Source organism: Athene noctua, chromosome 23 (assembly GCF_965140245.1).
Source record: "Athene noctua chromosome 23, bAthNoc1.hap1.1, whole genome shotgun sequence".
Classification (NCBI taxonomy): Eukaryota; Metazoa; Chordata; class Aves; order Strigiformes; family Strigidae; genus Athene; species Athene noctua.
In genome coordinates, this window is record NC_134059.1 from 2,369,137 (window position 1) to 2,379,596 (window position 10,460).

The following is a 10,460-nucleotide window of genomic DNA, read 5'->3' on the forward strand; positions in this document are numbered from 1 at the left end:
CAGAGAGCAGCACCTTGGGGATCTATCCAGAGGCTGAGCTAATAGCATCGGGCATGCTTATCAAATGGGATTGTCCAATTAGACACAGGGAAGGCATGAACATGCAAGAAGGCTTTTCTCTATCAAAAAGTAGTTACAGCAGATGGCCAGAGATCTCCTGTGGCTGTGAAAGATTATTCCTTGAGTTGGTGTCCCAGCAGCCCCACTGCAGTGGCATACTGGGGTCCCCACTGTCCCTCCCTCACTTCAGCCCTCTCTTCTAGACCAGCTCAGATCTGTGCATGCACAAGCACAGAGTGCCTTCATAAAGGATCTGGCAAAATTAGGGAGATGATTGTGAATACTGCATAAAACCCAAGGACTTTAGCAGGGCTGTTAGCAGCTGAGCACTTTGGAAAATTGGGCTGCTAGCTTCAGAGCTTGTCAGTGTTTCTAGAGACTTCACTTTCTTTTGAGGGTTTTAAAAAATTGTCATCCAGAGTGTCAAAAAATCTTTGTCCAAAAAAATCTTTGGGGGTGGCTGTTTCATGCCTCAATTTTGAAACTCCTTTTTCAGTACCGGTTCAGATTTTGTCTAACCAGCAATGAAATTTTTTTCTCCATAAAAATACTCGTCAGTGCTGATTCTACCATTCCAAATGCTCAGGTTGTTGTAAAAAGAAATACCTTGAGAAAGGTTCCTCTTTTTGTTCTGTGAGCCCTCCAGCATTTTTATCTCTTGTAATTTCAGGTCATGTGCAGGATGTGTTACTTATTATGGATGTATACAAACTAGCCTTAAACTTCAAGCTCTCTCGACTGGAACAGCTCTGTCTTCAATATATTGAAGCATCCGTAGATCTGCAGAATGTGCTCATTGTGTGTGAAAATGCTAACAAGCTTCAGCTGGATCAGCTAAAGGTAATCACATTTTGCATACAAAGTAACTGATAAGAAATTTAAAAAACCAAGATGTATGTAATTAATGATTTGCAAAAGCTATCAGCTTTTATCAGCTTTTGCAAATTCATTTCTTTCTTATAATTATAGTTGCTTGAGTATATGTTAGTGTGGATTGTCCTGCAGTTGCTCATGAATATTATGTAGGTTTTTTTCACTAAGTGTTTGATATTTTTGCATATCTGTCCTGTAGGATGTAAAGGGCAGAGTGACTTTGGCTCTTCATCAGTTCACTGCAGCAAGATGAAACCAGTGCATTTTCTGGTCCCACTGTTTTATAGAGACTGCAAACGGGTTCTTTCACCTGGTCTGAAAAAACTAAATTCTGTTCTCATGCTTTGATCTGGAAAACACTACTGGAAACCAAAATGTGTCTGCGATTCTCTGTCTCTGTAGTGGGTCAAGGGCTTTTAGGCGTTTGCTGAAAGTCATGGTAGGGTTGATACCCCCAGGCTTCAGAGCATGATTCGCTGTGATGGTCTGGTTCCCACCTACAGTGGTGAGAACTTAAAGCTGCAGAGAAGCAGCTCTTCCTCCCCAGTCCACACCTCAGTGTGAGCTCATGCGATGCCTGTTTGAGCCGCCTGTTGGCTGTGTAGCTGTGAGCAGTGAGCCTGGAGAAACCAGTATGCACCAGCACTTCCTCAGGCACCCTTTATGCACTGGGTTTGGGCAAAGGACAGGCATTAGGGAGGGCAGCAGCAAATACGTAAATGCTGGCACAGGCTTTGGTGCATAGGACCACAGAGCCATTAGCTGCTCTGAAACTCAAGCAAATGTCTCGGCACTGGTGGATCTAGTGCCAGTAATCTCGGATCAGCCAGCTGTGCCCACCTGCCTTGGCTACTGGGTATCAGGGTGACAGGGGCTCCTCCACACAACTCCATTTGCTCAGGATCACCTTGAGTTGGTGTCCTGTCTTCTCAAGTGCATGTTAGTCCTCATGTGTAGGTGCCATCTGCAGAAGGCTGCTCTTTCTAGCATCCTAGTCATTGTTTAAAACATTTTACAGATGGGTCCTCGACAGATCCCTTTGGATCCCGGGTGAAATAACTTGGCAGAAAATGGACAGTAGTAATTATTATTTGGGGGAATTTTGTACTCACCTCATGCTGAGCTGGTATACATTATATTTTTGGCTTATTAAAGTGTCCTGAGGGAAAGCCTTGGTTCACGCTGGCAAATGAAGTGCCATTTTTGTCCCTTTAACTGTTCAGCATTAGGTCTGGTTCATTTGGCACCGTTCCATCACATTGATTTTTCTAGCAAGTCTGTCATACAGAACCTACAAGGCTCTTTCAGACTGTTTGCAACCTTTACAGAAAAGGTTAAGACAAAATCCACGCAAGGAAATCCTGCAAGCTATTTTTACCCTTAATGGATAGTGTTAAGAGATCTCTTCACCCTCATAATTACCTTTTGGTAAATAATTGTATAAATTATTGTGAGATAGCAGCCAATCTTAGTTAGCTCCATGAGGTTTTTGGCATCTCCTGAGATTCCTATTTTAGAAAGCTTCAGAGTAGCTAAATGGGAAACAATCTTTTTCTTATTTCTTAGTCAGATTTTTTTAGATGCTTAGAGTTGTCCTGAATTTCCTGCTCAAGTAGGAGCCTAAATGGTCACTTAGTAAGGAAGTCATTGATAGTTCCAGCTGCAGGTTCCATGTGGAGGGTTGTAAGAAAAGGGTGGGTGTTTACACATGTGACATGGTAACATTTACGTGGTGTTGTAGGGTGATTTCAAACAGTAAACCGTATTTTTTTTATTAATTTTTTTTTAAAGGAACATTGCCTGAACTTTGTGGTAAAGGAATCACATTTTAATCAAGTAATAATGATGAAGGAGTTTGAGCATCTTTCTTCATCCCTCATAGTGGAGATTGTACGGAGGAAACAGCAACCTCCTGTTCGAACACATTCTGATCAGCCACTTGACATCGGTAACTTTTATGCTTTAAAAGTAGAATGGTTTATTTACTCTAGGAAACAGACCACTGCAGACCACTGATTCTCTGGTTGGTATAACTGTGCTTAGGCTGTTTCCCAGACTAAGACAGGACATGCCAGTTCTTTTTCCTCTGAGCTTCTATCAGAGCAGTATTCCCACCGAAAATACGTGAAAGGTCATGTTAAATGTAGTCATGTCCATCTTGCAATAAAGTACCCCGATTCTTTGAGAAGATAAATAACCTGCACTAATGGTCCTGCCTTTCATTTTCATTCTGTGATTGTGCTGGATGATTTGATTTACAATTCTATTACAGAATTCATCAAGGACTGATTTGGGACTAGTCTTATTCAAGATTTTATCATCCTGACACACAAAAAAAGGAAATGTAATAGTGAAATTTGCTGAGGCCGCAAAGTTCAGAGGCATTGACAGTGTTGATTTGGAATACTGCACAAAAATAATTGGGGACTGGAGAGAAGGGTGGAGAAGCCAGTCCTGGAAGGTCATGTACAAACTGGCTGGCATTTCTCCCAGGGAGAAGAGGGGGCACTGTCCAGCAAGATGGCATAGCCAGCGTCTATATGCAGAGCTGGAATGGTGCAAGAGACCCAAACATCAAAAAACTGAAAGATGAACTCTGCAAATATGAGTGAATTTGGATCAGACTTGAATGTGCTCTGTTTCTCAGTTATTGTGTATTTTCAAACGTTAATTAAAAGGTAGGATAAAAGAAGCCCTTATTGAGGATCTGGGAAAGCTTTTTCATTAAGAAACAAAATTTTATACTCCTGGTGGTTGGAAGTAAGGAAGAGGGCAGGGAAGAATCAGTTTTCTTTATCTATAGAGAACACCTTTCAGTGTGGCCACTGCCAGTGTTTGCTGCCAGCGGTTTGAAAGCAGAGCTGGCAGGATTGTTTCTGGGATGGGCAGTAGGTAATGGATTGTGACGGGGAAGGACAAAGCTCATTTTGTTCCAAAATTATGTGGAAGGGCCTTCCTCAAACTCCCCCCAGGGTTCCCAAAGGAAAGAGGGGCTGGAGCTATGGCTTGACCATACACTAATTTGATAGTACCTGGTGATGTGGAACTATCATGTCTTTAACTATTTCATTACGTTAACTTTCAGGAACATCTTTAATTCAGGACATGAAGGCTTACCTAGAAGGAGCCGGGACTGAATTCTGTGATATCATCCTTCTCTTGGATGGGCACCCCCGGCCAGCCCATAAAGCAATCCTGGCAGCCCGCTCCAGGTGAGTTCCTGCTTACTAAAACTATAGCAAATATTGTATGTGTAAAAAGCAGCGCTGTACAATCTGGGTCAGCTTGCTTTTTTTAGAAGTCGGGGAGGAACTGTATCAGCAGCTTTGCTCAATGAGTGTAATAAGCCTTTAAGCAACAATGCTTAAATATTTTTTTTCAATTTGATACCCAGCAGGGAAAGATCGGAGGAAATTAAAACTGTAGAGATTCTCTAGAGGATGTGGAAGAAACTGCACTGCAAGACAAAGAATCTGTAAAATGATAGGAAGGGGAAAAGGGTGTAAAACATAAGGTGGTGTCAGTGAAGCAGAAAGCAACAGATGTCCACTGAGGTCAGGAGGAGTCTTCTGACAGTGAACATCCATCTTGAATCATGTGAAACTTGAATCTCTTTCTCACTTGCTGATATTTAAAACTGAGTATGAATAAGGATAACAAAGAAAGGTGCATAACAGAGACTAGATTGTTCCTGTACTTTGTTGCAGAGGCAAGTTGTTCACCCTGCTGAAGATGGGCACTATTCTCCCTCCTCAGCACATGGGTAAAGTGGGTTTGTCCTTCACTTGTGTGTTCTCTGTACCTGCACCTTTATGTTCTGCCAAACATTAAGTGTTCACATGAAATTTCTGTTTCAAATACTGTCCCAATTTTTTTCCAGTCCCAGTAATAATATTCAGTATTAGTTACCGTGGTATTTTACCAGAAGCATTTCACAGCTCTTAAAACAACCCTGCATGATTGACAGCCTGTAGATACCAAGGAAATTCATAATGCTTTAAGCTCTCTACTGGGTCTTATGCAAATTAGACAAAAATCAAAGCACCATGTGTCCTAGTTTCCAAGAAACAGAGATGAATTTCAGGTAGTGCAGATAAAAATTAGGGATATATGGATATTTGGAGCTCTCTCACAGGCAAGCAGACATATATGAAACTATAATTTAGCAGTGTTTCTGCCTGGATTGTCACCTGAATTTGCTTCTTTGGAAGCTGCAGTGCTTAATAGTAGCCTTGGAACAATACTGGGTTCAACCATCTGTCTGCAGAATGTGTTACATCAATTTTATTTCCTTTTCCAGTTACTTTGAAGCCATGTTTCGTTCCTTCATGCCAGAAGATGGGCAAGTGAATATTTCTATAGGTGAAATGGTTCCCAGTAAGCAAGCATTTGAATCTATGCTTAGGTACATTTATTATGGAGAAGTAAACATGCCTCCTGAAGACTCCCTGTATCCTTAAATTCTAAAGCAGCTCACCTTCCTTTAGCTCTAGATTGCCAGATGCAACCTGGGAGGATTATTTGTCAGGGTTGCGTTAACAGGCGCTGAATTTAAACTTCTGCCATTGATTCATATTTACAAGCAGTGCTGTTACCTTTGCTTTACCTTTTTTTTCCTTAATGAGATGAATAGCTACCTCTTTGCTGCACCTTACTATTACGGCTTCTCCAACAACAGACTACAAGCCTACTGTAAGCAGAATCTAGAAATGAATGTCACGGTGGAGAATGTACTCCAGGTAACTGTCCCCAGGCAGCTTTAATTAGTCACTTGACTTAGATCTGGGAAGGCCAGAGGGTCCAGTGGGTACCCCCAGGGCCAGGTTCGCTGATCTGCTTCCAAACTGACACCCACTGAGGCTGCCCAGACCCTTCTGATGCCAGTGGCCCTGCACGGTTAAGGCCCGTGTAGGAGCGCAGCCTTCAGCCTCGTTTCCTCTTCTGCTTTGTGTGTCAGCAGTGCTCCTGTGCTGAAGTGTGTAGCAGATACTGCTCAGCTGGATGTTCCTCTTAAGCTCCTCATCCCCCATTGCAGACCAGTGTTTCTAAAGGACTTTTTAAGATGTATCATGTGCTCAGCCCTCCAAACTCTTTTTCAGTACACGTTTATACCAGGGTGAACAGTGATGCGCAGGTGACATTGGTCTTGTTTTATCAGTAATACTGGCAGGATCTGGCAATGAACCTAACAAAAGAGGTTCTGTGACAAGAAAGCCTACAATGCCATCTAATAGGTAGGCAGACCAAACCCTCTGCAGCATGAGCAGAATCAATTCCAGCATTAACTGCTTTTGGCTCTTGCCAGTCTCGCTGGAGCACTTCAGGGAACCTGGCTCTGGAACAGATCTGCAGTTTCCCACTGATTATCTCCTGAGGACTCCATACATTTTAAATCCAAGGTTTATTTTTGAATACTTGAGAAAAGATTCAGGTTTGTAATGAAAAATGGAGGTGTTTCCCTGGTTCAGAGGAATTACCTCCTCTGAGTCACAGCAGTGTTTGTGCACCGTACGTCTGAGCTACACGAAAGGAAAATCACATCGTTGCTTTTGCTTTAGATTTTAGAGGCAGCTGACAAGACCCAGGCCCTAGACATGAAGAGGCACTGCCTGCACATCATCGTCCACCAGTTCACCAAGGTTGGTTGCATCTTTTCTGGGGCTTTTGAGAGCTGCTGTCCTCTGTTGCTGCCTTAATTAAAGACACATTAATATAGGAATCCATTCCTTCTCATGTGAGACAGCTGAGAGCTGGCTGTGTGTTACTGACACTCACCCACAAGTCTTCTGGGCATACTTTTCACACCAAAAATAAATGAAAGACTAGAACAGCCTAGTCTGGAAATGTAAAGACCTTTCAAAACAGAAGTTACTCAGAATTACTTCCATTTCCACCTGTTAATTTTGTGCCATGCTGTCACTGGGTTCTCATGTGTATAGCAAGATAAGTTTGCTGCGTATTGAGAGCACAAATCCCTCTTCCACTAGCAGTTATAACTGTGCTGTTCATATTTCTCTCAAAGTATTCTCTGTAGTAGATGTTACATTGTCACATGCTCAAAAAGCAAATTGCCACATCCTGGCTGGGCTTTCTGTAGCTTCCATGTTTTGATTCGTGGGATGATTGATGCCTTAGTGATAGGAAAGGTCAAGAGCCAGATATGCTGATACTCCTGTCCTCACTCGAGAGAATAAAGGTATTGTCATTTGGTTGGTCCTAGGAGATACAATCCCTCCATCAGAGTTTCCCAGCATGTCACCAGTTCATTGCACAACTTACTAGCATTGTTGTAGTTGGTAGATCAATCATAGGAGTTGGGATTTCTGGATGACACACACTTCTTGATAATAGTTCCCTAGTTAGTATTCACTTAGCTTGCTCTCATTTTTTGTATTTAAGCTCACAATCCTCCTGCTGCTGCCCATGGGGAAGGAGAGCACTGCTAAGTCCAGTTTGTATCTAGAGATGAGACAGAGGGAGGTATTCAGGCTCTTTATTAGATGCCTGAGTTGCCCAAGTGTAATGCATTTTACATGCAGAAATAACTGAAAATGCATAAAAAGCTTTGAGAGTGGAGCCAGCATCCAGTGGAGAGTCCCCAGTGTGAGGTTACAGCCTCTGCCTTCATCTTACATGTTTTCCTCTGGCCTTGTGAATCCTGCGGAGTGGCCCAGTTTCAGCAGGGGATGGAGGATGGTCCCACTGTGGGTTACAGGGTGGCCTGGTGCTTGGGACCTCTGGGGTTTGGGGTCCATGCATCACAGTCCCTGAGAGCTCAAACTGTGGTCTCAGCTTCCCAGTGGAGGCCACAGGAAGACAAAGATTCTCACCAGAACATACCGGGGGGGGGGAAATGAATGTTGCGACATTTCAGAAAAAGAGGCTTGAACCAAGGGGCGTTCCTCAGTCGTACTCCAACAACCCAAATATGTGGAAATGTTTTATATTTAAACTGTTGACTGTTAGAACAGTTTTTATCAAAATGTGGCTGGAAGACTGTCAAGCAGATGTGCATGAAGGAAATCTTAATTATGCAATGTTTTCCTTTGGCCTGAGAGGCTGCAGTGTGTGCTTTTTGGCCCAGCGCTGGGTGACGCGGTGTGCCTGGGCACGGATCCTGCTGCTCAGCTCCCTGGCCAGCCCCAGGCTCTGAAGGGTCATTTGTTCTCGCTGCGCAAGCCCGGTGGGTCATCGAGGTTTAGGCAGGCCGGGTGTGTGACCGTGGGGATCTCCTGTTCTTCCAGCTTGATTAACGCTGTCCTCGATTCGGACTGTTAAGGAGTTTTCCCCACAGTAAGAACGTTAATTGAAGAGCTCTTCCCAGAGGTTTGCTAGTTTGGGCAACGTGGTTTTAGGCTCTTAATGTGTCAGTGTTGTGCAAAAGCCCTAATAAAACTGCTGTTCTGAAGTGTTTGTACTGACACCCTGATTTGTTCCTCAGTGCGTGCCTCGGTGCAGGGGCAGAGTTCCCACCAGTGTTAAGGGCGTCTCTTTCCCTCCCAGTCCTCTTTTTTAATAAAATAAAGGTCCTCCCCCAGACCCTTATTTGGGGACACCACTTCAAGCACGTGTCCTGAGCTCCTTCTGAAAGCGTACTGGGCTCTTTCCTCCCTGGGTTTCGAGAGATGCTCAGGACATCTTCATTCATTATGACAGTCGGGCTTCTTAGAGTGAGGTGATAATCTTGTATGAGATCAGTTAATACAGGTTGGGTAAGTGGACGGGCGTTTAGGCAGAGTCTGCCTTCAAGGCTGGGCATGTGTGTTAATAACTCTAGAAGGAGGGATTACTGGCTCGTTACTGTGTGGTCGTGGAGAAGGAAGGAATGTGTAGACCTCCTTTTTGGTAACAGCTGAGCTTCTGAGCAGTCTAAGAGCATAAAGTTTGTTGTAGATTCTCATATATCTGATGTGGTGAAGGTTTTTGTTGGCTCGTGCTCCAGTGACCTGCTCTGACTGCAGGAGGCGTGCCAGCAAAACCTAAGCGTGACCTCTCTGAGGAGCACACGGAGGCAGAGAGATCAGGCCCAAAGTCACGTTCTCAGTAGAAACACACAGACTTCAAAGCTCAGGGCCCAACTCTGCTTTTAGGAGAGCACTTAGCTGGCATCCATTGGCAGGAGAGTTGTCAATATAAACAGTAATTACACTCCTTGCTCAGAGAGGCAGCGGGGTCAGCATTTCCTCTGCTCTCCGTGCCCATCCCCGCCGTGCAGCAGTCTGGGGCTGGGTTACAGGCGCTGGGAGTCGTGACTGGAGCCCCCGTGGGCCTCCTCTGCAGCCCAGCTCTGCCGGGCCGTGCCCAGCCCTTGACTTGCCTGACCTGCCTGTTTCGTGTGGGGTGGCAGGGGTGAAACGGTGATACATCAGCTATGATTTGGGGAGGGGTTTAATTTCTTTCTGTTTTTTCTGTTCTGTTTTCCTTGAAGGTCTCCAAGTTGCCAAACCTCCGCTCCCTAAGTCAGCTACTCCTCCTTGACATCATAGAGTCGTTAGCTAACCACATATCAGACAAGCAGTGCGCAGAGCTGGGCTCAGACATATGACATGCTTTGGTAATCGAACTTTTCGTTTGTTCCTCAAAAAACCTAGCACTTTACAGCTGACTCTCATTTTTACCATTCCATACTGAGCTACTCAGAGTGTCTACACAATGTAACAGGCGGCCCAGAGGAGCACAGACAGCTGACTTGCTCTTCATTGGATTTACTCGGTTTGTACCTTTGTGGGGAAGGGTTCGGTCTCTGTTACGCACATGTAAAATTGAAACCATTACAGGAATGAATTTATTCCACGTGGTTTTGGGAGTAATTAAGTTCAGAATCAAGCCTGTTATTACTTTTGTACTGTAAAATAAAGCAGTCATGAGTAAGAGAGTCATTAATACTTTGAAACACAATATTTAAAGAATACTATTTAAAGAACTTCAGCTGACACAGCCAGGGGCTGTAAGGGGAAGTCAGATAGAACAAAACTGGAAGCAGAACGTGTGGTGTTCACAGAGAGGCTGCCTGCTGGACCAGAGGGTAGTGACTTTTCAGAGACTCTCCATGGCGTGGATTAAAAGATAAGCCCTTTTTTAACTGCCTTGGTTGTCGGGCTGCAGGAAGTCCAGACCTGTGCTCTGCACCAGGTCAGCCTAGAAGATTACAGCAGTTCTTTCGGACCATCACATCCATTAATCCTGTCTTGCTAAGTCTAAATCAATTTATTAATAAAGAGTTAACATCTCCTGGCATTTCATGATTGACTTGGCTTTCATTTTGGAAAAAATTAAGCAAAAAGAGCTCTGATCTTGATGAAGGTCACTTTGTTAAAAATAAGTGTGCTACATCTCGTTGCTAATTTTATGCTGAAGTCTCTTCCTTAGCCCTTGCCTTGCAGGACGGGGGTGAAGGCAGAGTGCCCTTCCCAGACGCTTTGGCGCTGCGGCCGTTCCCTCCCGGCTCCGAAGCATCTGCCCAGCCCAGCCCTGCCAGGAGGGCGCTGAGAGCCCAAACCACGTCCTGGTGCTCTGTGGGGCTGTTC

The 10,460-nt window shown here is 44.3% G+C and overlaps 1 protein-coding gene across 3 annotated transcripts in view; it reads left to right on the top strand.

Moving 5' to 3' along the window:
• Window positions 1-10,163, top strand: part of LZTR1 (leucine zipper like post translational regulator 1) — a 37,173-nt gene extending 27,010 nt beyond the window's left edge. For all 3 annotated transcript variants that reach the window (XM_074925483.1, XM_074925482.1, XM_074925484.1), the window contains 7 exons: window positions 731-900; window positions 2,725-2,881; window positions 4,019-4,145; window positions 5,234-5,383; window positions 5,567-5,672; window positions 6,492-6,572; window positions 9,362-10,163. In XM_074925483.1, the coding sequence (XP_074781584.1) occupies window positions 731-900; window positions 2,725-2,881; window positions 4,019-4,145; window positions 5,234-5,383; window positions 5,567-5,672; window positions 6,492-6,572; window positions 9,362-9,478 (908 nt within the window). In that variant the 3' untranslated portion in view covers window positions 9,479-10,163. The remainder of the gene's footprint in view (window positions 1-730; window positions 901-2,724; window positions 2,882-4,018; window positions 4,146-5,233; window positions 5,384-5,566; window positions 5,673-6,491; window positions 6,573-9,361) is intronic.
• Window positions 10,164-10,460: the final 297 nt, after the last annotated feature.